General features: G+C 42.9%; 1 protein-coding gene across 1 annotated transcript in view; it reads left to right on the forward strand.

The window, feature by feature from the left end:
* RYR3 (ryanodine receptor 3) overlaps positions 1-27,677 on the forward strand; it is a 552,083-nt gene that overhangs the window by 272,650 nt on the left and 251,756 nt on the right. The window contains exons 11-17 of the mRNA XM_036843923.1: positions 4,090-4,263; positions 7,956-8,077; positions 14,907-15,075; positions 16,416-16,551; positions 18,656-18,751; positions 20,237-20,355; positions 27,433-27,566. Coding sequence (XP_036699818.1) covers positions 4,090-4,263; positions 7,956-8,077; positions 14,907-15,075; positions 16,416-16,551; positions 18,656-18,751; positions 20,237-20,355; positions 27,433-27,566 — 950 coding nt within the window. The remainder of the gene's footprint in view (positions 1-4,089; positions 4,264-7,955; positions 8,078-14,906; positions 15,076-16,415; positions 16,552-18,655; positions 18,752-20,236; positions 20,356-27,432; positions 27,567-27,677) is intronic.

Below are 27,677 nucleotides of genomic sequence, written 5' to 3' on the forward strand. Positions count from 1 at the left end.
ATGTTTGATAGAATTCACCTGTGAAGCCATCTGGTCCTGGGCTTTTGTTTGTTGGAAGATTTTTAATCACAGTTTCAATTTCATTACTTGTGATTGGTCTGTTCATATTTTCTGTTTCTTCCTGGTTCAGTCTTGGAAGGTTATACCTTTCTAAGAATTTGTCCATTTCTTCCAGGTTGTCCATTTTATTGGCCTAGAGTTGCTTGTAGTAGTCTCTTAGGAAGCTTTGTATTTCTGTGGTGTCTGTTGTAACTTGTCCTTTTTCATTTCTAATTTTATTGATTTGAGTCCTCTCCCTCTTTTTTCTTGATGAGTCTGGCTAATGGTTTATCAATTTTGTTTATCTTCTCAAAGAACCAGCTTTTAGTTTTATTGATCTTTGCTATTGTTTTCTTTGTTTCTATTTCATTTATTTCTGCTCTGATCTTTATGATTTCTTTCCTTCTACCTACTTTGGGTTTTGTTTGTTCTTCTTTCTCTAGTTCCTTTAGGTGTAAGGTTCGATTGTTTACTTGAGATTTTTCTTGTTTCTTGAGGTAGGCTTATATAGCTATAAAGTTTCCTCTTAGAACTGCTTTTGCTGCATCCCATAGCTTTTGGATTGTCGTGTTTTCATTGTCATTTGTCTCTAGGTATTTTTTGATTTCCTCTTTGATTTCTTCAGTGATCTCTGGGTTGTTTACTAACGTATTGTTTAGCCTCCATGTGTTTGTGTTTTTTACATTTTTTTCCCTGTAATTCATTTCTAATCTCATAGTGTTGTGGTCAGAAAAGATGCTTGATATGATTTCAATTTTCTTAAATTTAGTGAGGCTTGATTTGTGACCCAAGATGTGATCTATCCTGGAGAATGTTCCGTGTGCACTTGAGAAGAAAGTGTAATCTGCTGTTTTTGGATGGAATGTCCTATAAATATCAATCAAATCTATCTGGTCTGCTGTGTCATTTAACGCTTGTGTTTCCTTATTAATTTTCTGTTTGGATGATCTGTCCATTGGTGTCAGTGAGGTGTTAAAGTCCCCCACTATTATTGTGTTACTGTCGATTTCCTCTTTTATAGCTGTTAGCAGTTGCCTTATGTATTGAGGTGCTCCTATGTTGGGTGCATATATATTTATAATTGTTATATCTTCTTCTTGGATTGATCCCTTGATCATTATGTCGTGTCCTTCCTTGTCTCTTGTAACATTCTTTATTTTAAAGTCTATTTTATCTGATATGAGTATAGGTACTACTCCAGCTATCTTTTGATTTCCATTTGCATGGAATATCTTTTTCTATCCCCTCACTTTTTGTCTGTATGTGTCCCTAGGTCTGAAGTGGGTCTCTTGTAGACAGCATATATATGGGTCTTGTTTTTGTATCCATTCAGCAAGCCTCTGTCTTTTGGTTGGAGCATTTAATCCATTCATGTTTAAGGTAGTTATCGAAATATATGTTCCTATGACCATTTTCTTAATTGTTTTGGGTTTGTTTTTGTAGATCCTTTTCTTCTCTTGTGTTTCCCACTTAGAGAAGTTCCTTTAGCATTTGTTTTAGAGCTGGTTTGGTGGTGCTGGATTATCTTAGCTCTTGTTTGTCTGTAAAGCTTTTGATTTCTCCATCGAATCTGAATGAGATCCTTGCCAGGTAGAGTAATCTTGGTTGTAGTTTCTTCCCTTTCATCACTTTAAGTATATCATGCCACTCCCTTCTGGGTTGTAGAGTTTCTGCTGAGAAATCAGCTGTTAACCTTATGGGAGTTCCCTTGTATGTTATTTGTCATTTTTCCCTTGCTGCTTTCAATAATTTTTCTTTATCTTTAATTTTTGCCCATTTGATTACTATGTGTCTCAGCGTGTTTCTCCTTGGGTTTATCCTGTATGGGACTCGCTGCGCTTCCTGGACTTGGGTGGCTATTTCCTTTCCCATGTTAGGGAAGTTTTTGACTGTAATCTCTTCAGATATTTTCTCTGGTCCTTCCTCTCTCTCTTCTCCTTCTGGGACCCCTATAATGCGAATGTTGTTGCGTTTAATGTCGTCCCAGAAGTCTCTTAGGCTGTCTTCATTTCTTTTCATTCTTTTTTCTTTATTCTGTTCTGCAGCAATGAATTCCACCATTCTGTCTTTTTTTTTTTTTAATAAATTTATTTATTTATTTATTTATTTATTTATTTATTTATGGCTGTGTTGGGTCTTCGTTTCTGTGTGAGGACTTTCTCCAGTTGCGGCGAGTGAGGGCCACTCTTCATTGCGGTGCGCGGGTCTCTCACTGTCGCGGCCTCTCTTGTTACAGAGCACAGGCTCGAGACGCGCAGGCTCAGTAGTTGTGCCTCACGGGCTTAGTTGCTCCGCGGCATGTGAGGTCTTCCCAGACCAGGGCTCGAACCCGTGTCCCCTGCATTGGCAGGCAGATTCTTAACCACTGCGCCACCAGGGAAGCCCCCACCATTCAGCCTTCCAGGTCACTTATCCGTTCTTCTGCCTCAGTTATTCTGCTATTGATTCCTTCTAGTGTAGTTTTCATTTCAGTTATTGCATTGTTCATTTCTGTTTGTTTTTTCTTTAATTCTTCTAGGTCTTTGTTAAACATTTCTTGCATCTTCTCCATCTTTGCCTCCTTTCTTTTTCTGAGGTCCTGGATCATCTTCACTATCATTATTCTGAATTCTTTTTCTGAGAGGTTGCCTATCTCCACTTCATTTAGTTGTTTTTCTGCTGTTTTATCTTGTTCCTTCATCTGGTATATAGCCTTCTGCCTTTTTATCTTGTCTATCTTTCTGTGAATGTGGTTTTTGTTCCACAGGCTGCAGGAATGTAGTTCTTCTTGCTTCTGCTGTCTGCCCTCTGGTGGATGAGGCTATCTAAAAGGCTTGTGTAAGTTTCCTGATGGGAGGGACTGGTGGTGGGTAGAGCTGACTGTTGCTCTGGTGGGCAGAGCTCAGTAAAACTTTAATCCACTTGACTGTTGATTGGTGGGTCTGGGTTCCCTCCCTGTTGGTTGTTTTGCCTGAGGCAACCCAACACTGGAGCCTACCTGGGCTCTTTGGTGGGGCTAATGACAGACTCCGGGAGGGCTCACGCCAAGGAGTACTTTCCAGAACTTCTGCTGCCAATGTCCTTGTCCCCATGGTGAGCCACAGCCACACAGTCACCCCCCGCCTCTGCAGGAAACCCTCCAACACTAGCACGTAGGTCTGGTTCAGTCTCCCCTGGGGCCAGTGCTCCTTCCCCTGGGTCCCGATGCGCACACTACTTTGTGTGTGCCCTCCAAGAGTGGAGTCTCTGTTTCCTCCAGTCCTGTTGAAGTCCTGCCATCAATTCCCACTAGGCTTGAAAGTCTGATTCTCTAGGAATTCCTCCTCCCGTTGCCAGACCCCCAGGTTGGGAATCCTGATGTGGGGCTCACAACCTTCACTCCAGTGGGTGGACTTCTGTGGTATAAGTGTTCTCCATTCTGTGAGTCACCCACCTAGCAGTTACGGGATTTGATTTTACTGTGATTGCAGCCCTCCTACCGTCTCATTGTGGCTTCTCCTTTTTCTTTGGATGTGGGGTATCTTTTTTTGGTGAGTTACAGTATCTTCCTGTCAATGATTGTCCAGCAGCCAGTTGTGATTCTGGTGTTCTTGCAAGAGGGAGTGAGAGCACGTCCTTCTACTCCGCCACCTTGGTTCTGTCTCGATACTTATATTATTTTAACAGATATATTTAAAGCTCTGAGTCAGGGCATTTATATAACATAACCATTAAAATCATGGAAGATACAATTTGCTGAAAATAAGTTATTTGGCCAGTAAAGGGTTAGTTATTAAGGTATCTAAGTCAGGAGGAAGAAAGTAGAAAATATAATGGAGAATTATATAAAACCAGAACCAAAGAGTGATTAAATAATCACTAAAGTAGCCAAAACTTGAAATCCATTGATTTTACAATTAGCAGCAGATAAAGGAAGCAAGCCTTTCTGCAGTCCTGGCTTGGACAGGCACATCATGATTATCCTGGTAATCGGTTCCCTGGCTTACAAATTCTGCACAGGTGACTTGCTTTATACATTGCATTTCTATTTAATCAGACATGCCTACCTTTGTTTCATTTTGTGTGAAATAGGAAATCAAGGAGAAACTGGATTCCAGTCACAAGCGAGATATAGAGGGCATGGGAGTCCCAGAAATCAAGTACGGAGACTCTGTCTGCTTTGTCCAACATATAGCCAGTGGTCTGTGGGTGACCTACAAAGCACAAGATGCCAAGACATCCCGCCTGGGACCTCTGAAAAGAAAGGTGAGGGGTTAGAAGGTCTGGAAGCAACTAGGCAAGAGAAGTGATTGTGAGAATCAGGTGAACATAATGTATGTTTACTTCTTACTGTTCTTACTATTCTGAAGAGTTATTTCTGTGACAGATTGTGTAGCCTAATGTGGTTACTCTGACCTCATATTCAGTGGGGGAAGAAAAGAGCTATATAGATGACAAATCTGTGAGGAGAGGGTAGAATATGTTCCATGTGCTCTAAAACCTGAACTAAATGACTTTTGGTGGTATGCTGTTTTGGGATTATCCACATCATTGCTCCTTTCATTTAAGTGGATAATTGAGTTATTGTGCAGTTTTCATAATATACAGACTAAATAGAATCTCTATAAAGAAAAACGCAGATTGCATGATAACAAGCGCACAGGAACCAACGTGCAGAACGATGAGATACCGTGGAATGATACTGTATTCACAGAGAATGAATCCAGATCTGAGTGGTCTGTCACAGCCTGCTACAGTGGGAAATCTGGCTTGGATACACAGAGCATCTTTTTTCCAGAAATTCAATTGCCATAATAGGGTTTCTTTTGATAGGAACCAGAAAATAGATGCTCCAGGCATGATACTTTTTTTTTTTTTTTGAAAACCCTTAACAAAACATGGGTTTGGGTAGTCAAGGAGTCCCATAATAAGGTTCTAGGAAGCATTGTACACTATGTTTTGTATTTGTCAGCCTAATGTGGAGGTGATGAAAAGTTTCCCAGAATGCTGGTTATTGTAAGAAAGGAGGTTGGGAGGAAACCATAAGGTAATAAATAGCTTATTTTTGTATAAAGTAAAACATACCAGGAAAACATCCAGAAAGGGTAAATAAAATTACAAAGAGGAAATAGAAAATAGAATAAGTAAGAGGGCACAAAGACTAGCTTTTATGAACCCAGCCCTTCCTCTGCCAACAATTATAAAGGCTGGATTAAACACAGAAGCAAACCATTTGAAGGCTTCCAGAAGCAAGGTACCCAGGACATGGGTACTAAAGATCCCAAATAGAATGTAAGTGCATTAAGGTGAGTTCCTCCTTTATCACCAGTTTCCCCTCAGCATTTTGCTGAGTTGCAGCACAAGGAGTGGGGTCTTCTGTTAGTTTCACTGGGCTGGAGAGACATATTTGTGATAAGGTCAGCCGAGGTTTCTGGGACTTGAGGAGCCACATTCCCCAGTGGAGGAAACTATAGAAACATGAACCTGAAATTCTATATGCAGCTTCCCCTAGCATCTTAAGCTGACTGTGGATAGAGTATGAAGCTAAGATAGTGAACAGAAAGTGTCAGCTATGGTGGAGAAGAGCAAAGCAGAGATGTGGACAGTATGACAGTACTAGGATACAGAGGTGGGGAATCGAAGTCCCTCAAGCTGGAATGGCCCCTGAAAATACAGTAGGTTTTCAACTGAATCCCCAAAAGGGCTCTAACCCAGGAGTAAGAGCTACACCCTGGAAATAAGGGCAACTTGAAAATCAATGCCAAAGGCCCATCATCTACCCTAACAACCAATGAGAAGAAAATTAAATCCTCTAAAGAGTATGATAATATCATCTAGAGTTTCCACAATTTTTCATACCTACTAAGATAAGAATGACATTTAAGAAAGTAGAATTTGTGGATCTTGGCTGTAATTCTGTGTGGGTGGGGACACAGTCGAAGGACCCTGTCAACTAGGAGAGATCCCAGTTTACGGTGTTGATTTACTGTGCCTACCCCTGACTTTTTCTTCTGGCCATAGTCCAGAGGTCCATTTAATTGCTGGAATGTACATGTGAATTTGGGAGATGCTTCCAGAAACTCTCTCTAAATGGTGCCATAATGCTCAGCCCTTGATAGGGCTGCCCAGCTCCATTTCGTGAGGAGCCAGTTAAGTTCCCCTCTATAAATACAAAGACTGTCCAATCTGTGTTAAGCATTTTATGAAACAAAATGGGAATTTAGAAAAACCAATGGGAAACAGACACAGTGAAAAACCTGACGAATGATACTTCACCTTAAAGGAAGTACCTTCTTTCCATCTTGGGCTTCTGCTCTCTTCTCTTGGGTTATGGAATTCCTCAGAGAGAAAAAGGACCTTAGGACCTGAGCTGCAGCGATCAATAGGATACATAATAACAACATTGTAACAGCTGCATTTCCCCCATTTCTCATTACTTTCTTGTTTGATTGGCTGGTTTGAATGTGTTATCTGAACAAGCAAAACCTAAGGTCTTTAGGGACTGACCCAAAAGCTGGGACTGAGGCCAGAGTAAACCTAGTGAGATGTATTGCCAAATCTAAATGCAACATTGGTAAGCAGTTGCTGGGAAGTTCGGACAAAGTAACGTTTTGAAAGAGTTGGTGAAGCCAATAGTAAGGGCATCCTTTGCTAATGCTTAAGCTACAGTGTATAGATGGCGTGCAAGGTCTTTTTTCGAAAATGAACATAAACTTGTACAAGCCAGCATTCTACTTCCTGTGTGAATTCATTAAATCAGGATATGCTTTCAGAAGAACATAAAATAAGGAAGAGATTTTCACACGGAAAGGAAAATAAGTTGTTTCTTTGTGCTAAAAATGAGGTACCAAAAATCCTTATTCTAAGGATATTTTTTGGAGCCACATATTTAATTGTCACAGAGACTGACTGACCCCCACCCCTCTTCCCCAGGACCTACAAATGGCCTCCCCTCACTTACTCACCATCCAGAGGAAACCATGCCAGGAACTTGAATCAGGATTTGACCCTGACTTGAACTAGAGTCAAACCATCCCAGTTAATAACAGTATATATTTGGCCCTTCTAGAGAAAAAAACAGCTGACCTCCACGCCAAAAGATGCTAGCCCCACCCAAAAATTGTATCATGATGTCACTGGTGAGCAATAAGTATATTAGCTTCCAGACAACTGATCTGAGATCAGTAATATATTTCCCCTTATAACAAATATGCATCGAGTACCTTTTACATTCTAGGAAATATGCTAAATGACTTACATGTAAATCATCTAATCCTCTAAATAACCCTCTAAGTCCACCTGCAGATGGTGAAGTCAGCAGAGATTTGCCCAAGGTCACACAGCTGGGATGTGGCCTAGCAGGATTAGAGCTCAGGTCAGCTTATACCCAAGCCCAGGCTTTCAAACCCCCTCTCTAGCCTCCGTGAGAAGCAAACTACCATCTCGAGCTGCTTCCCCAGTTCTACAGTCAGCTAACTCAGTGTAGCTGTCATTCAGGAGAGAAAGCCATGCCTGATCCCAGTAGAGGGTTTTAGAGGGTTTTATTTTAACTTGTCTTTCTTCTTCCTTGGTTTATCTCTGGAGGAAAAGGCTCTGAACAAAGTGATTTTTCTCATCTCCAAGGATAAGGTTTTGAGTTCATTTTAAGAGAGAAATCTATCATAAAATATGTTTTCACCCTTTCAAATGGGCCATCTAGGCCCAAGGAATTTATTGTAACTCACATCACAGCGGCACATAAAGTTTCATTTTCATCAAAGCACCGTGTCTCAGGAATGAGTCAATACGTCAGCAGTAGGGAGTATGGGGAAAATAACTTTTTTAATGTCCCACTTTCAAAATGGGCCCGGGGGGAATTTGGCTGGGGAGAAGGAGTACAAGGGATGAGGGGAATACTGCCAGAAACGTTGACTCTCCAGCTGTGTAACCTGGACCTGGTGTCCTTGGCTCTGGGGTAGGTCATACTCCATCAGGAAGGCCACATGGATGACGGGTTAACACTACAGAGATGCCAGCATGAGGAGTCCCAGGCTGCCCGGATCATCCGGAACACGACCGCTTTATTCAGCCAGTTTGTAAGGTAGGTGAGCTCCTTCCCCTTCTCTGCTCGTCAGTTTCTATTTTGTGGCCATCCAATCCTACCGACCACCCCCTTTCAATACTATGAATTTTCAGGAAATAAGTGTGCACCAGCACAGAGTTTTGCCAGAAAGAGCTTGGGATTGAAACTTATTTCCCAGTAGGTAAGCTCCTCCCAGCTTCACTCTTGGCCCAACAGATGCCCAAGCCGCATTAGTTATTCAGGTTGGTGTCACAAACACCCAAGGTCTTCTCGTGAAAATTAAGTGGAGAGAGCTGGAGTGCTTTAAGTCCCATTTGTATTAGCGCGCGAAGAGGGGAGGAGAGAGGAGTAATGGATCCACACCCTCTGTGCTATTTAGAAAGGCTTTCTACATCATTCACAATTGTTGCTGTGGTTTGGTTCCAAGGAGATTTGCATGGAAGGCTTGGGTTACCCACCTATGGCTGGGACTTAAATGGGGAAAGTAACTTAGCCTGCTTGGCTCATAATTCCTCCAGCCTCAACAGTGCCGCTGAAACAGAACTCTGTGGATTGTGTTCACCAATTACCACGAGGAATGGATTCTGTTGTAAACAGTGCAGTGTTGCAAGCCGTCCTTCTCTCATAGGAAAATCTCTGAAGCCTAGAGGGTTTCAACTGCGTGTGTGAATTTGCATGAAGTGAGAAAAAAAAATTTATACCTTTATTTTCCTTCCTGTTGAATCACTGTGATCCAAGGGATGTGTGTTAGTTAGGATACAGGCTAAGCTGCCATTGTGGTTCAGAATAAACTTTTATTTCTTTTTCAAGTAACAGTAGTATAGGGGAGGCAAGTGGTTTGGGGAAAACAGACCATGCTGCTACTGGGGCTCAGTTTTCTTCTGTCTTGCTGCTTTGAGATCTCCTACAGGTTCTTAAAGTATGTCCCTGGACCAGCCCAGCAGCATCACCTGGGAACTTGTTAAAAATACAAATTCTTGGGTTTTACCCCCGACAGACCTACTGAATCAGACACCTAGGAGTGGTACCTCAGCAAAACTGAGTTTTAATGGGCCCTCCAGTTGATGCTGATGCTTGCTAAAGTTTACAAACCACTGCCCTGGAGTAAAGGTCTTAACCTTGGCCAGATGTTAGATTCACCTGGGAATCTTTTAACACCCTGATGCCCAGGTGGCATCTCCAAACAATTGCATCAGAGTCTCTGAGGTGGGATCCAAACACCAGCTTTTTCTTAGCGCTCCCCAGGTAACTCTTATATTCAGCCACAGTTGAGAACCAGCTGTGCTGGTATGTATTCTTCATCCATGTGATTAAAAATAGCTTACTAGTACCATGTCTAAGGTCCGTCCTGAAAAGATGGGAAGAGAGAGGAAGTAGAGCGCAAGCCATTTCTTTTTTTAAAAGATATAACCCAGAATTAGATCACCTTATCTTGCGTTCTATTGGCTAACAGTAGTAACATGGCCACATCTAGCTGAAGGAAGGCTGAGAAATATCACCTCTGGTTGGTTGGCTATGTACAACTCAGGGGTCCTGATACTAAATTGAAGGAAAGCAAGTAGACAATAGGGGTATTCCTGCTACAGGATGGGACTGAGACCTGCCAAGTCAATGATCTTTTGTCTGCTTTTGGCTCTGCCACTGGTTTTCTGTGAACCTTGAGCAAAATATTTCCTCCTTTTTATTCTGCATTACATCCAGACTGTTCTCCTTTTTCAAAGAAAGAGCCTAAGAACGAATGGCTTGGTATGGGCAGGAAAAATTAGCTACATGTACACATGAAGGTTTCATATAGTCTGGGCTATGACCACAACCATCACCATAGGGAGTGGATGGTTTTATTAATCTGGCCCTCAATTCTCTCAGCCTCTGCCCTTATATCTTTCTTAAGTCAGGGGCCCCTACCTCACACATATACAAAAATTAATTCAAAATATATTAAAGACCTAATTGTAAGACCTTAAACTATAAAACCCGGAGGAGAAAACATAGGCTTAAATCAGCATGACCTTGAATTAGGCAATGGTTTCTTCAATATGGTACCAAAAACAAAACCTACAGAAGAAAACGTAGAGAGATTGGACTTTATCAAAATTAAAAGCTCTTTTGCTGTGAAGGGCACCATTAAGAAAGTGAAAAAACAACCCATGATATGGCAAAGAATATTTGTGAATCATAGATCTGATAAGGGATTTGTACCTAGAATAAAGAATACTCACAACTCAGCATTAAGAAGACAAATGGAACCAATTTAAAAATGGGTGAAGGATCTAAATAGACATTTCTCCAAAGAAGATATATAAATGGCCAATAAGCACATGAGAAGATGTTCAATACCATCAGCTATCAGAAAAATGCAAATCAGAACCACGGTGATATAACACTTTATTCTCACTAGGATGGCTATAATCAAAAAGACTGTCAATTAGAAGTGTGGGATAGGATGTGGAGAAATTGGAACCATCATACACTGCTGGTGGGAATGTAAAATGTTGCAGCCACTTGGGAATACAGTCCGGGCATTCCTCAAAATGTTAAACATAGAGTTACCGTGTGACTCAACAGTTTCATTCCTAGGTATACGCCCAAGAGATATGAAACATAGGCACACACAAAAACTTGTACACAGATGTTCAAAGCAGCATTACTCATAATAGCCCCAAAGTGGAAGCAACCTAAACATCTATCAGGTGATGAATGAATAAATAAAAGGTGCTATATCCACACAATGGAATATTATATGTCCATAAAAAGGAATGAAGTACTGATATACACTGCAACATAAATGAACCTTAAAAACATTATGCTCAGTGAAAGAAGCCAGTCACAAAAGAACACATATTGTATTATTGCATTTATATGAAATATCCAGAAGAGGCAAATCTGTAGACAGAAAATAGATTTGTGGTTGCCTAGGGCTGGGGTGGCAGCAGGTGAAAAGAGGAATGACTACTAATGGGTGTGGGATTTGGGGGAAAGCTGAGGAAAAATTCTAAAGTTGATTTAGAATAAAGTTGCACAACTCTGTAAATATACTAAAAACCATTAAACCATTAAATTGTACCCTTTAAATAGATGACTGTATGATATGTGAATTATATTTCAATAAAGCCGTTATTTTTAAAAATTCAGTGCAAGTTACATGCCAAACAATGGGAAAATTATTTTTAAACAGCTTTATTGGGTTATAATTCACATATCATAAAATTCATCCTTTTAAGTGTACAACTCAATGAATTTTAATAAATTTACGGAGCCATACAGCCATTGCCACAATTCAGTTTTAGAACATTTTCATCACCCCAAAAGGATTCTTATGCCCGTCGCAGTTTATACTAGTTGCCACCCCCAGCCTTAGGCAACCAATCATCTATTTCTCTCACATTTTAATGCATTAAATTGATAAATCACACAATATATGATCTTTTGAATCTGGCCTTTTCGTTTGGCATTACATTTTTGAGGTTCATCCCTGTTGCAGTACATAATGGTGTTCTGTTCCTTTCTATTGCTGAAGAGTATTTCTGTGTATGTGTTTTATATGTATATACATATACATATATATAAAAATTGTACACACATATGTACACATAAAGGTATATATGCATGTATATACATGAACATGTGTGTGTGTATACATATTTATATATATAGAGAGAGAGAGATACACACATACAGGTATACTCATGTCACATGCTAAAACATGTATATGATAATACAACACTGTCTTCCTTAATGTAGCTTTATAGTAAGTATTAAAATCAGGTAGAGTGAGTCCTCCTACAATTTTGTACTTTTTCTCAAAATTATTTTGCCTCTTCTAGGTCCTTTGCATTCCCATATAAATTTTAGGGTGAATTTGTCAATTTCTGTAAGAAAGTCTGCTAGGATTTTGATAGATATTGCATTGGATCTATAGATCAGTTTCAGGAAATTTTTGTCTTAATAATGAATCTTTCAATTCATAAACATAGAATGTCTGTCCATTTATTTATTCTTCTTGGATTCCTTTCAGCAAGATATTACAGTTTTCAGTGTATAAATCTTTCACTTCTTTTGTAAAATTTATTCCTAAGTATTTATTTTTGACGCAACTACAAATGGAAATGTTTTCTTAATTTCATTTCAGATTGTCCACTGCTGGTGTCTATGAATACTGGTATATAGATCAATCATGTATCCTATGACTTAGATGAAATTTTTTAATCTACCAGGGGTAATTTTTGGTGTGGATTCTTTAGAATTTTCTACATACAGGATCATGTCATCTGGGAATAAAAAGTTTTTTTTTTCCTTTCCAATAAGAATGCCCTTTATTTCTATTTCTATTTTATTTTATTTTGCATGATTGCACTGGATAGAACATCCACTGCAATGTGGAATAAAGTAGAGAGAACGGACATCCTTGTCTTGTTCCTGAACTAGTGGGAAAACATTTGGTCTTTGACCATTAAGTATCATGTTAACTACAGGGTTTTTGTAGATGCCCTTTATCAGGTTGAGGAAGTTCTCCTCTATTCCTAGTTTGCCAAGAGCTTTTTATCTTGAATGAGTGTTAGATTTTGTCAAATTCTTTTTGTCTACTGAGATAATGATGTGGTCTCATCCTTTATTTATATAGCTTATTACATTACCTGCTTGAAAATGTAATTGAAGTCTATTATTGTTGAATTGTCTGTTTCTCCCTCAATTCTGTCAATTTTTGCTTCACACATTTTGGTCTCTGTTGTTGGGTGCTTTATGTTTATAATACATATATCTTCCCCCAAAATTGACTCTTATAATTATAAAACGTCTCCCTTTTTTTTTTTTTTTTTTTTTTTTTTTTAGTTTTCCCCAAGTGTTTCTCTTCTTTGAAACTGAAGTATAGTTGGTTTACAATATTATATTAGTTTCAGGTGTACAGCATAGTGATTCAGTATTTTTGCAGATTACACTTCATTATAAGTTATCACAAGATAATGGCTATATTTCCCTGTGCTATACAATCTATCCTTCTTGCTTAGGTATTTTATACATAATAGTTTGTCTGTTAATCCCATACCCCTATTTTGTTCCTCCCCACTTCCCTCTCCCCTTGGTTAACCACAAGTTTGTTTTCTGTATCTGTGATTCTGTTTGTTTTGCATATACATTCATTTGTATTATCTTTTAGATTCCATATATAAGTGATATCATACAATATTTGTTTTTCTCTCTCTGACTTGTTTCACTCAGCATAATATTCTCTAGGTCCATCCACACTGGTGTAAATGGCAGAAGTTCATTCTTTTTTATGCCTGAGTCCCTGGGCTTTCCAACCCTCTGTGTAACAATGTGCTGCCCCATCAAGCTACAGAAATGCCTACAAACCTCTTCTTTCATCCTCATTTCTTATCACATGAAGAAACAAACACTTTTCTCTTAACTGGCATGAGTATCTCCAGTAAATGCAAAATATTTAAAAAAAAAAAAAGAGAGAGGGAGAGAGAAAAACAAACTCTGCAACTAGACCAGAAATATTGAGGAAAATGAATTCATCTTTCACTGAATCTAGAATTGGGGAGTCATTTCTGACTGGGTTTTTATACCCAAACCTTCACCTCATATCCACATGGGATTATCTTCCTCACTGTCTCTGTGTCCAATAATGTCCCAGAGAGTCATTAATAACCACTTCCTGAGCACCTGCCATGGGCCAGAGGACACACTGCAGAGAAATACCTCCTGCCTGTAATTCACTCTTCTCTCATTGTGTGCACTTGGCATCTTTATACAAAAATGGAATTATCATTACCTCATAACCTGAGTGTTTTCAGCCTTTGCTTTAGGCCTAGATCACAATCTTTTCTTAGCATGTGTCCAGACTGATATATAAGCAAATCTGCTGTAAATGAAAGGACAGCTCATTAGAAATTGACCACCAAGGAAAAACCCTGATGTTATTTACACATGGTATCAGTTCCCATTCTGCTGGGGCCACAGATGCAGTTCCACGGGGGCTGGGTCCATTTCCCCCTTCCTCTTCTTAACCTTGGCCTCTGAAAGGCTCACTGGTGTCCCCCTCTCAAGGAGATGGGAAAACGAAGGGTCATTTTGTCATCTGTGGAGGTCTGTGGTCTCTCTGTGTTGAAAGGATTTAATTATAAGATTTGTTTGGAAAATTACGACAGAGGGAGTCAGACAGACATACATACAGGATGGGAGGAACACAACAGAGAAAGTGAGGGAGATGATGGGGATGTTGAGACAGAGAGGAAGGATGTTGAGAGATGGGACACTGGGGGAGGGGCAGGTAAACAGAGGCAGGGCACACAGAGGAAGGAGGGAGAGACAGATACAGAGAGCAAGGGAGACATCAACAAATGGGGTGAGGAAGCACACACACAGAACACATGGGGTGCCTGCACACACACAAACGTGAAGAGAAAAACACATGCAGAGGTATCACAAAGATGCGTGGAGAGAGACAGAAGACAAAGATGTAGATGGGGGAAGAGACCTGCTGATGAAAGCCCTTCCAGCCAATGCTTAACCTATTCCAAGGACGTGTGATAGTCTAAAAGAGCTACGGGTTAATAAGTTTATTATTTATAAACGTGTTTCCACTTAAAAAGGAAAAATGGTGGCAGACAGCCAAGGGTCATTTCCCTTGATTTATGAAATGGCTTTAAAATTGAATCAGAAATTCTCTCCCGTTGCTCTGTTTGTCGGCAAACTACAATTTGTGGTCATCTGTAGAGCGACTAGCCCGGGCAGCAGTCCGTGTGCCCAGCGTGGGGCAGGGAGGAGCCAGGACCTAGTGGACACTTGTCAGAGCCCTGCTGGGGACCCACTGCCTGAGCCGTGTCCATATTTGTGGTTTTAGTGGAAACAGCCGCACAGCAGCCCCTGTCAGCCTGCCGATAGAAGAGGTCCTGCAGACCTTACACGACTTGATCGCCTACTTCCAGCCCCCAGAGGAGGAGATGCAGCATGAAGACAAGCAGAACAAGCTCCGCTCACTCAAAAACAGACAGAATCTTTTCAAGGAAGAGGTAAGTCCAAAACGTTAGAAACTGAGATTTTCTTTGTGTCCAGAGCTAAAGTACCCCCAATGACTACAGTTTAGCTTTGTCCCCATTCATGCACGTGTTTAAGAAAGAGACAGAGAACAAGAGAGAGAGGAAGCTGGAAAGAAAAGGATTCACTGGAAGCCGCCCTTCCCTGTAGGCACCCCTGATCACATTAGCAGCGAACATTGTCGTGCTTGTACGTGGGCACATTCAAACCAGATTAATTTAAAGCCTCAGTGTCACCTATGTATCCAAAATTCATCTTCCATAAATCTCAGCTACGAGAGTATGGCATTGGCTGTGATCACCACATTTTGGAAGATGTCAGAATTACCTTGGAAACTTGTTGGAAAAATACAGATGCCGAGGTTCCACCACATCAGAAATGCCTGAGGAGCTGGTTTGAGAGATACAGATGCTGCTATGTGTCAAGTCGAACTTGAGCATCTAAGTCACTTGGGATGGGGCCCGGATATAGGGGAAATACTAACTTGGGGCTCTAGGGACCCTGGCCCTAGTTCTGGCTCCATCCCTGGCTGTGTCTGTCCTTAGACAAGTCACATGCCTTTTCTGAACTTGGACGTGATGATTTGGCACTAATTTGAAGGTCATGGTCATATTCCTGCAGCCCCCCATTCCTGGGGACAGTGCTCGTCCCTTGGGCATTTCCAGAGTTGATAGTGTGGGAAGTAGACCCATCCCTACCCAGCTTTCTGATGTGAGCAGACTTTGGCTGGGGGAACATTCTGTGTGCCTTATAGGGCTGTTGAAACTACACTTAACACCTCCCTCCTGCTCTTCAAGAACAGCTGGGCACCGATATTTTTACTGGGCGGCATAGTATTGTAAATTAGCTGAAAAGTAGTTTAAGATCCTCTTTTATTGTCTCTAAATTCCACCTCTTTTCAAGGGGATGGGGAGATGTCTTGTGCATCTAAGAGAAAAATAGGTCCTATATCCAGGGCTGTTTCTGGGTGAGTCAGAATCATTTCACACCTGACACAGGGCAGGCTTCTGTGAGACTCATTCATGCTCCCCCTTCCTCAGTATGTCCTTGGATTGAGTTAAACACGTGGGGAGCAAACCCGTCAGAGGAGACTGCTGATACTCCCCAAATGGGTGCTATTTAGGTCTCTGAGGCATAAAAATGCATGTTTTGTTTTGGGGAGGAATAAACAACATCCAAACTGGCACCATGAAGGTCTCTTTGCATATTAGCATTATCAGCTTTAAAAGGTGAATGATCTTGGAGAGGAAAGAACAAAAGGGGTCCCATGATCTTAATCAAGTATTTTTACTTTTTGCCCAACTCACCTTCACAGGGGATGTTGGCCCTTGTGTTAAACTGCATTGATCGCTTGAATATCTACAATAGCATAGCACACTTCGCAGGGATTGCCAGGCAGGAGAGTGGGATGGCCTGGAAAGAAATTCTGAACCTACTCTACAAATTGCTGGGTAAGTACATACCCAGAGCCCTCTCCCTGGGAAGGTGGCCAAGGGTGGTCTGTAGGTATTTCCATGGGACAAGCTAAGACTGTCATCCAGCCTCATTCTTTGGAAGCTTTTGTTAAATCATTTGATTCTAAGCCAGCCATTCATTCTGTTAACTGGTAGCTGATCGTACTTTCCAAACTGACAGCAAGGTGTCAGCAAGTAGAAGCAAATAGTGATCAGTTTTGCCAAAACTACCTGTGAAACCCTTAACACTCACACTCCCTGAACCTCAGTTCTTCATCTTTAAAATGAGGGAGCAAGACAAAAATACATTTCAGGTACCCTCCAGTTCTAGACCTTTGATACCTGCAGTTGGAGGATGGTTACCCTCTTCAACTGTGTGCCCTTTCACCCTCCACTTGTTGAGCAGTCATGATTCCTGCTGCTTTGGCCTGTTCCTTATTTCATTTTGGTGGAAAGAAAAAGGCAAAGAGTAGGGATGTTCCAGCATCCAGCCTTTCTTCTCACAACTGTGAGTGTATGGTGACCTTCCGGTGCCTGCTGTAACTGATGCCATCACATGGGCCCAGGCTGCCAGGCTGCAGGAGGAAGACAGCATCAACCTCTGCCAGAAGGTGGCCACCAGTAATGGCTCAGCCATGGTAACATGGCAGCATTTTAGTACTTTGCTGTGATGTAAATGTCCCATTGAGAGGAAGTCCATGGAAAGCTGAGCAGGCCAGAGGGGAGGCCAGAGAAGTCAGATTAGACTCATTCTCCATGTCAAGGGTCAGGCTGATTAGATTGCCTCTGTATTTAGTGACCTCATAAAGTCTCTTCCAGCTCTAACATTTTGCAGTGATGTAGCTCGAACTCAGTAGTAATTATTACAATAATAGCTAACATTTGTTGAGTTCCGTATGCCAGGCAGTAGAATATCTCTTTTTGATCCACAGAGCAACACTGTGAGGTGTAGGTACTATTACCAATTTATTGATGAAGAAACAGAAATGCTCATAACTTATCCAAGGTCACACATGTTGTAAGTGATGGAACTGTTTTGAGGCCAGACAGCCTGACCCCAGAGCCTCGAGGTTAATCCCTTGCTGGGGCCAACCCGAAAAGTGGGGTAGGAGCTCAGACTGAATTCTGGAGGTACAAAACAGAGGTCCTGAGGAAGACATTTCCTTATCCAAATACCTTACAAACATCTGTCAAACCCGTGATCTTTGAAAGCCAACAGCATGAAGAACAGGCTACTTGGGGGCCAATCAACTTACACGGACTTATTCCAGAGTTGCATCTACAGTACAGGCCTATGGAGGGAAGGTTACTTGGTCTAGATTGGTGGAAATCTAATGACAGCATATTCTCTCTCTCGCTTTACAGTATCACCTACCAGTGGTCCTCAGATAATGAACAAGCATCAGAATCAGCTGGAGGGCTGGTTAAAACACAGATGTTGGGCCCCATCCCCAGAGTTTCTGGTTCAGTAGATCTGGGATAAGGCCAGAGAAATTGTGTTTTTAACAAGTTCTCAGGTGATACTGACATTCCTCTCCAGGGATACACTTTGGGAACCACTGTCCTGTACTGATGTGTTTTAGATATTTTAGAGTTTCATGTTTTGTTATTATTTGCCTATTAGTTTAACCAGCCTTTTCAGTTGTGTTCATTTGGATGCCTTCCTTTAGCACTGAAGAATAGCAGGTCTCTAGCTAGATTTGAGAAAACGTTAGAGGAAACTGAATTCTTAAGCCAGTAACCAAGCAGATATTATTTTCTTGCTTATCACTATCTGAAGTAATTTTATTAATTTGTGTGTATATTGTCTCTCCTGTTTCATGAAGGCAGGGAATCTGTTGTCGCATTCCCACTGCTTTATTCCCAGCAACTAGACAGATGCTTGGTACACAGTAGAATCTCTGGAAATATTTGAGTGAATGGTAGATTTTTTACTCTCCAAAATGTAGAAACAGGATTGTATCAAAGGGCTTGGGAGGGGAAGAGTGTTACTCTATTCTTTTTAGTTGCTAAGCAGGTGGAGTATTGAACAGCACCCCAAGTTCTCAGGCCCATCACTGTGCCCTTTAACCTACATGATCCAATGTGTTCTTGTTCACAGCTGCTCTCATTCGTGGAAACAGAAACAATTGCGCTCAATTCTCCAATAACCTTGATTGGCTAATCAGCAAATTGGACAGACTAGAATCTTCCTCAGGTAAGATTTGACAGGAAACATAACTGGAGAAGGTGGGGGGTTTTTAATTTCTGTTAAAAAAAAAGAAAACAAAGTTGAATCTCTGAACAATTCTTTTTTCCACTGGATTGCAAGCAATCCTCAATAATTACTTCAACGAAAAGAAATATAAAGTCCTAAATTTTCCTGGCGCTCTTATAACTTTATTGAACAACTTTAACCCACGCTTCAAATATCTTTCCTTTTCTGCTTCATTTTTCACTTTGTGCCTTCGTCTCCACCCTCTGGGTTCTTGACTCGCCCTCTCCCCACCCCAGGGTGCTGGTCCCCTTCTAACTGCTACTTGGACTGTTATTCTCTGGGATTCTAAACCCTGTCTGGACATAGTGCTCTCAACTCTTTGGTTAGAAGCAGGTCTGAAGGATGACCAAGAACTTAGAGGAAATGATAATCCTCATACCCCCGAATCACCCTTAACATCCTATCTAGAGCCCTTCTTGGTGACTCCCAGATAATTTGAGCCAAGAAGAGTGGTCATCGTTGGTAAGTGACCATGCCTTGAGGCTCTGCAGTTTGCTTCCTCAGAGGTGAGAGAACATGAAAGGTGTGGGCCCCCATCTGGGAAGCTAAAAGGTTTTTAATGCTCTATTCATCGTCTAGCGATGGCAGGAGCTTGGACAGGCCAAGGCAAGGCTCCTCCAGGACCATCCACCTACATATGTCTTCTTCCAAAGCCTCTGTTTTCTTCAGTGCCTCCACCCATGGGCCAGACTACATTTTAGGGTAATTTATGAAAACCTTGAAAGAAACAGAATCAAGAGGAATCTTCTCAATAGAATCAATAAAGATATTGGCCAACTACTTCCCATGCATTTCCACCCTGGTGTTAACCCTGTAGGTGCTAGGCTGCAAGGGCACCTGTTAGTTTTTCTTCAACCTTCACTTAATACAGAAAACCATCCAGTGTGCCCAGGAAAGGGGACAAAGCCAAATAGTCTTTATTTGTGAGCTTATAGTTTACTGACATACCGGTGCATCTAAAATAAAAATTCTGGGATGATTCCTAGAAAAATTCTTATTCAAGGAACACTCAGACTATTTTCTAAATTACTTGAATGAGCTTTAGAATTTATAGTAAACTAAGTATCCCATTTTCTCTCTGTTTTTAAATTAAGTATTGCTTGGTTTGATCAAATTAAGGATTCTATTTTGAAGCTGCTTCTCTATATTTTGACACAGAAGGATCCTGTCTTTGTCCAGGAAGAGGGAGATGGGGTTAGTGATGAATAAACTCACTTCTGAATTACAGACTGGTTGGCCCCAGAGGCTCCTGAAGTGAGCCATCCGAGGTGGCTGCATTTTTCTTCTGGCTGGAAGTATTTAATAGATTCAAAGAAACGACGATACTCTGTTCACTCAGGATGGTCCTTTCACTCTCAGGTTTCTAATTATAGTCAGTTCTGCAGGTTATTCAACGTCCAAATGGTTTTTGTGGTATTCGTGTAGGTATCTTGGAAGTTTTGCACTGCATCCTGATTGAAAGCCCAGAAGCCTTGAACCTGATAGCAGAAGGTCACATCAAGTCAGTCATCTCCCTGTTGGACAAGCACGGGCGAAATCACAAGGTGGGTATAGGAAGAACCCCAGACAGTGATTGACTTTACCCGGCTTTTCCCTTTCTGCCGCTTAATAAGTGTTCCGTGTTACCGAGAGGATGTTGACTACTCTCTTTCTTGGCTTTGATTTAAAATAATAATAATAATACTACCTTTGGAAACTGAGGTCCTGAAAGACCCTTCCTCCCTGGGAGCACACTCCGAGCCAGTCACGCGGGATCTTGGGTGGTGCCCTCAGTTTCCACCAGCTTCCCAAGCCTGGCTCATCATTATCCCCTTAACCCACAACTGGCTGTGGGTGGGGCGCTCAGCTCCATACAAGGCCAGCTGCAGGATTCGCGCCCACCCTCGGGTCTAAGAGCTTTAGTAGTGAAACAGCTAATACCAAGCTTTATAAAGCAGCTGTACAGAAATCGGATTTAGAATAATGTAGAAAGTCTTGGCAACATGGCCTGTTCTTAAATGAAATCAGACTTGCCATGAGTCAAACGAGGTGAAGTAAATGGATGTGCGTGAACAAGCCGGAAGGGGCAAGCTGTGGGGCTCTCCCTCTGGTACAAAACAGGTGTGTGACCTTGCGCCCCAGTCATTTCAGCTGTAAAATGGAGCCATTGCCAGCTCACTTACGAAGGTGGAATGCTATATCACGTTTTTCTGAGGTCTCTTAAAGTTCTAACATCTCTATTTTTATGGCATTATATCTCTAAGACACAATGATCTCTGGGGAAAGTCTATTAAAATATGTCTTATCCTGACCCTTCGACATCTGCCCCGTATATGGGGGTTGCTGTGATGACTTGCTAGCGAGCAGGCAGGTACTTCAAGGCTGAGGGGGTGCATTTCAAGAGCAGATGGCATAATTGGATGTGAGGGACGGCCGCTGGGCTCCTGTGGAGTGGGGAGAACCCAGCTTGGTCACTGGCCCTCTCTGCTCGCCATCAGTTGGGGTCACTGCACATCGGAGACGTGTCTCAGGCGGTCCAGGAGAACAAGCCTCCGTAGCACTGCTTGGATGATATGTGTCATCCTTAGGAAACAACAAAAAAAGCTGTGGTCCTTAGCATCTGTGAAATTGCCTGGCAAAGAACAAAAAGAAATATATGGGGTCTGTAATTGCTTTCCCAAATGTGGTAAATCAAAAGTAGGCATGAGGCTCCTGCTTCAGCCCAGCTTAGCTACGTTCCAACATGTTCCTTTCCGTCTGCAAAGTGTAATGAGCGTAATTGATAAGCACCCGAGTAACCTGTGGCCTGAGCCATGAGCTATGGGCACATGTCAAGAGGAGCCCTTAGACAGGAAAGCTGCCCTCGTTTCGTTGCTCCCAGGGCTGCTTTACGATCACACCACAGAACACACTTAGTAAATAACCAGCTTTGCGATGGCTTCTTTCAGCCAAAAGCCACAAAGCCTTTAATGGATTGTCGCTCGGCGGAAAGTTGATTACTGTTCTGCCCATTCCACTGTTGAGAAAACTGAGGCCTAGGAAGCTGCAGGGCTTTGCTAGAAAGCAATGCCTGGTCTGATAATGTTACCTGAGTGCACTAGCAGAGTAGTCTTTAATCTTCCAGAGCCAGGGCACTGTTTGAGAAATTTTGGCAATGATGTCAAAGTTGAGGCAATGTGATTTCATACGATAAGTCAGTGTTCCTCAGACTGGAATTTGAGGGCCCCTGTGGGTCCATGAAGGTGGTCTTCAGGGTCATGACACTTCTTGTTAAAGGTCTGTAGACGTGGTGGCTTTGAGAAACCCCTTACTGTACCATGCCACCTCCAATCACATGTTTAGAATGGGGAGGCATTCTTTGTTTCCTTCCTGAGTTCCCTCAGGGCTCACCATAGGGGTGGCTATAATACGACAGCTGATGGCTGTGACATCCTTTGTTTACTGATATGGCAGGCAATATTTTAGTTCTCAGTTCTATCCTTGCTGTGGAAAGCATTGCCACTCATCTAAAGCATGATCAAATTTAGGCCAAAAGGTTAGAGGGAAAGAGCACAGTCTTTGGAGTGAAAGGGACAGGGGTGGGATGTGCTGCCCATGTCCCGTTTTCTGAATGTACTCTACCCCCTGACCTCGCAGTGACGAGCGACCAGCCACAGAGACGCGGCTCATGGTGATCCCTCAGCGTCTCCTCACTTTCTACTTTTCCAGAAACCATCAAAACTGTATCTGTCTTCAAAACTTACACAGACCTACTAGAGAATGGACTTGAGGATATGGGGAGGGGGAAGGGTAAGCTGGGACGAAGTGAGAGAGTGGCATGGACATATATACACTACCAAACGTAAAATAGCTAGCTAGTGGGAAGCAGCTGCATGGCACAGGGAGATCAGCTCGGTGCTTTGTGACCCCCTAGAGGGGTGGGATAGGGAGGGAGGGAGGGAGGGAGATGCAAGAGGGAGGAGATATGGGGATATATGTATATGTATAGCTGATTCACTTTGTTATAAAGCAGAAACTAACACACCATCGTAAAGCAATTATACTCCAATAAAGATGTTAAAAAAAAAAAGATTACAAAATCAAGCAAATGAACAAAGAACAAAAACCAAAAACAACAACAACAACAGAAAACTTAGTTCAGATGCCACGCCCTCCCTGAAGCTTTTTCTGAATCCCAGTTGGACATGATCTCCTCTCCTCAATCCTTGTACAACTGTGCACACTGTTACATGGTGTTTTCACTCTGCCTTTCCTTATAATTATATTACATGTATACTTCTCTCAGAGACTAAGTTCCTTTGCAGCAGGGACCTTGTAAACCCCATAGTGCCCAGCTCATATGTTATACACGACAGGCATTTAATACATGTTTGCTGAAGGTGTAATGAATGAATGAGAGGAATGGATGCGTAGAGCCAGAATCTACTCCTGTCTCATCTTGAATGATTGGATGGTAGCTCACATATACGTACAAGTCTCATCTCATCCAACAGATGGCTATTAGTAGTAAGAAACACACTTACTATGTTGGTAGCACCGATGTTACTGGGTAAAAAGAACAATTCCTGAAAATTATAACAGTTACCCTCTAATTTTTCCATGGAGTAAGCATGTAATAATAAAAGTAAAATATGCCCTTTTCACTTGTCCCCCCCCAACCTACCTTACTCCAAGCCTGCTCAGTGTTACCACAGATTAATTTTTTTTTATTATCTTCTTTGTTTCACAAGGATTTGGAGCCACCTGTGAGAAACATACATGGTAAAATAGTAATATCATTGGTCCTGAGAAAGTATGAATCAGAACTGAAAAGTTAGCCTGGGGTGGGGATTTGGGGCAGGAGGGGGCGGTGCAGAAGAGAGCACAGGGAAGCAAACCATTAACTCCCACAGACCTGCTACAGTAGCTCCATAAAATCACCTCTGAGTTCCCAGGCAGCCAGTGTAGACGCGTTCCCAACCACCCAGTTTGCGCATCTACAGCGAGAACAGAACCTGTTCCTCAGGGGCAGCAAAGCACTCATTTCTCAAATATACAACCTGACAACAAATTCACAGAATTAAGTATGTTTTGCATTTTTAAACATTGTTTTTATAGATAAATCTGAGGACAGAACTGCACCAGCCAAATGATATGTCCGTGGATGTACAATACCTATTTCTTACCTTTAAAGCAGAATTCCCACAGGAGCCTGTGTCTGGGGCAGTGACTAATGGAGATTAAAAGCACAAGAGAGGATCTTAGATGAAATGTGGTGTCATTGATGAAAATGATTACAGCTAAGCAGCAAATGAACTCCACAGAGTGGGCCAGGGAAATTCTCAAGTTGGGCCAGTGTACAGATCAGAGAAGCCTAATTCCTAAGACAGACAACCCCAGATTCTCACAGCGAAGTCATTGTCTGAGGCCGGCCAGCGGGAGGGCTCCGTGCTGTGTGGTCGTTCAGAAACACAGGCTCCTTCTGTGTAGCGGCCCCACTGTCCCCCAGGACAGGACTTCACAGACTGTCATGTGCTTATGAATCTCTTGGAAATCGTGTTAAAATGAAGGCTCTGATCTGGTAAGTCCAGGGGTAGGTCTGAGCATCTGTACTTCTGGCAAGCTCCTAGGTGATGCCAGCGCTGCTGGGTCCCACTTGGAATAAGGAGACCCTTGGGATTTGTAATCCTTCCTGGGATCGCCACATCCAGCTGGAAAGAGAGAGGGAGTGTAGGGGCTGGGCCTGAAAGCAGTGTACATCACATCCACCACTTTCCACGGGGCCAGAACTCAGTCACATGACCCCACAGAACTGCAAGGGAGGCTGGGAAATGTAGCCTCTCTGTGCTCAGGACGAGAAGGAGGCAGAGTCTGGTGACCACTGGGCGGTACCTGCCACAGCCTGCCACTCATCCCAGAGGTCTCTGGGATGCTCCCTGTCTGTCAGAAAGTACAGATGACCCCTAGCACTGTGTGCATGTCCCTCACGTGGACTGGCCCATCTGTACTCCCTTCACTTTTTTAAAAATTTTATTGGAGTATAGTTGATTAATAATGTTGTGTTAGTTTCAGGTGTACAGAAAGTGATTCAGTTACACATATATGCATATTCATTCTTTTTCAGGTTCTTTTCCCATATAGGTTATTACAGAATATTGGGTAGAGTTCCCTGTGCTGTGCAGTAGGTCCTTGTTGGTTATCTACTTTTTATATAGTAGTGTGTGGGTGTTAATCCCAAGCTCCTAATTTATGCCCTTCTCCACGTTTCCCCTTTGGTAACCATAAGTTTGTGTTTAAAATCTGTGAGCCTGTTTCTGTTTTGTAAATAAGTTCATTTATATCATTTTTTAAAAATTAGTTTCCACATATGAGTGATATCATAATATATTTGTCTTTCTCTGTCTGACTTACTTCACTTAGTATGTCATCTCTAGGTCCATCCATGTTGCTGCAAATGGCATTATTTCATTCTTTTTTATGGCTGAGTAATATTCCATTGTACATATGTATCACATCTTCTTATCCATCCCTCTGTCGATGGACATTTAAGTTTCTTCCATGTCCTGGCTATTGTAAACAACACTGCAGTGAACATTGGGGTGCATGTATCTTTTTGAATTATGGTTTTCTCCAGGTATATGCCCAGGAGTGGGATTGCTGGCACCCTTCACTTTTAAAAGAACCCATTTAAACTTTTTCTGAAAAGGGAGTTTGCCCCTATTTCCCATTTTACCCAAAGAAATGCCTTCTAAAACAAAGCCTGGACAATGTCAGCACATTCTTTATGGCATCATTTATTTGTAGGCGACATACTACTCCCTTAGTCTGTGTGCTTTTCACTGAGCCTTTTTTCTTCTCACGGTTCCTATTGTATGTGGATTAAGCTCTGCTTTTCTTCCGGCTGTGACAGCAAGGCTCCTACAGCTGTCGCTCCAAGGCAAAACAGACGAAAATGTGCGATAGGCTGGATGATAAGTATTTAATTTCCTGGCCATCTATGGCTCTTTTCTTAGAGTGGGAAATTATCCTCTGGATTTCCAGTGCCACAGTCAATATGTTTCACGCAGTGGTAATGGTGAGAGTCCTCCGTAAAACTGCCTTTGGGGTTCTTTTCTGCTCGTCCCATAATTGTGCTTTGTATTTATCCGGAATGAAATTGACATGCAGGGAGTCAGGTAGGAAATTCGTTTGTGAGAATTACGGATACAGATGCCAGCAACAACCCGAAGCCGTCCAACCCCACCAAGCACTGAGTCTTCGGTGGTCACTTTGTGAGACTGGACTGCGGCTGGCCCCGCCCTGTCAGCGCAGCCTGCCGCGGTCCTGGCCGTTATTTAGCCACTGCTGTTTGCACAGTCCTCCCCGTAGGGGAGAGAGGGAGGAGAGGGCCTGGCCCAGCAGTTTGCTCTGCCGCAGTAGGAACACAACATCTGAATGAATGAGGGTGCAGCACAAGGAGGCAGGGCAGACAGGCCAGCACGTGGCGGAAGTGGCCAGAGGCTGTTCCCACTTCCCAGGTGGCTGGAGAACGATGTGGATTAGGAACAGCTCACGACGGGTCTGGTAGATTCACGATGGGTCTGGTAGATTCAGGGGCCGCCTGGTTTGCTTGCTCTGGTGGTTTGCTCTCACTCTAAGGGGGAGAAACGGTAGGTGAAATGTTTTGTTGTTTTTTGGTTTTTGTTTATTTTTGGCTGTGTTGGGTCTTCGTTTCTGTGCCAGGGCTTTCTCTAGTTGCGGCGAGCGGGAGCCACTCTTCATTGCGGTGCGCGGGCCTCTCACTATCGCGGCCTCTCTTGTTGCGGAGCACAGGCTCCAGACGCGCAGGCTCAGTAGTTGTGGCTCACGGGCCCAGCTGCTCTGCGGCATGTGGGATCTTCCCAGACCAGGGCTCGAGCCCGTGTCCCCTGCATTGGCAGGCAGATTCTCAACCGCTGCACCACCAGGGAAGCCCAGGTGAAATGTTTTTGAATCGGGATTTCTAGGAATGTAAGGGTATCTTAGTGAACTTTGATAATATCACAGCAAGAGACCCAAGACTCGGAATCTGCCCTGCTGTCCTCTCTACCCCACCCACGTGAGTCCCAAGCCTGCTACGAGCAGGGGACCTTAGCCAAATGGGAATCGGAGTGTGTTTCAGGAAGCACTGTGTGAATGCCTACTGATCTTCTGCAGAGGGCCCCCAGGGCCAGGCAGGAGCACGAGCGTCAGCTTGAGGCCCATGGAGGGCCTTCTAGCACCTACCCTGAGAGCAAGTTGTGCCTGGGTTTGGTGCCCTAGATGACTCACCTCTCCCTAGTCCTGGCCCTGGCTGGGATATTAACCTAGACGGGCTGTCTTCAGGGCTCAGACTCTTACCCACTTTAACAGAACAGTGGCCACAGGTGACATGCCTAGTTTGGAGGGATGGGGCACAAGACTAGGGCAGAGCAGTTAGCAAGAAGCCCAGCCCCATTTCCCCGAGGGGCAGCAGGCTCCCGGGCACCACTCACTCATGCCTGGTGAGACAGGTGCAGCTTTCTTGACTCTAAACAGGTCCTCGCACCTGTCACCTGGCCCCCACCTTCACGAGACCTGCTTCCTTCATGTGCTGTGGCCATCAGGGCCTGCCTGCTCTGCCCTCCCAGTGGTCCTAAGGTCTGGCGGCGTGTGTCCTGCTGCAGGTTCTGGACGTGCTGTGTTCCCTCTGTCTCTGCAATGGGGTCGCAGTGAGAGCCAACCAGAATCTGATCTGTGACAACTTGCTGCCCCGCAGAAACCTGCTCCTGCAGACGCGGCTGATTAACGATGTGACAAGGTAAGGCCACCACCATCATTCCAAATGCCCATCTTGTGCCCAGAAAGGAAAGGAAGAGGACTGATCTCAACTCCAAAGCCACCTGCCCAGCATTTCTGGGCTGATGCAGCC

The sequence above is a fragment of the Balaenoptera musculus genome, chromosome 2, assembly GCF_009873245.2.
Source record: "Balaenoptera musculus isolate JJ_BM4_2016_0621 chromosome 2, mBalMus1.pri.v3, whole genome shotgun sequence".
Taxonomy (NCBI): domain Eukaryota; kingdom Metazoa; phylum Chordata; class Mammalia; order Artiodactyla; family Balaenopteridae; genus Balaenoptera; species Balaenoptera musculus.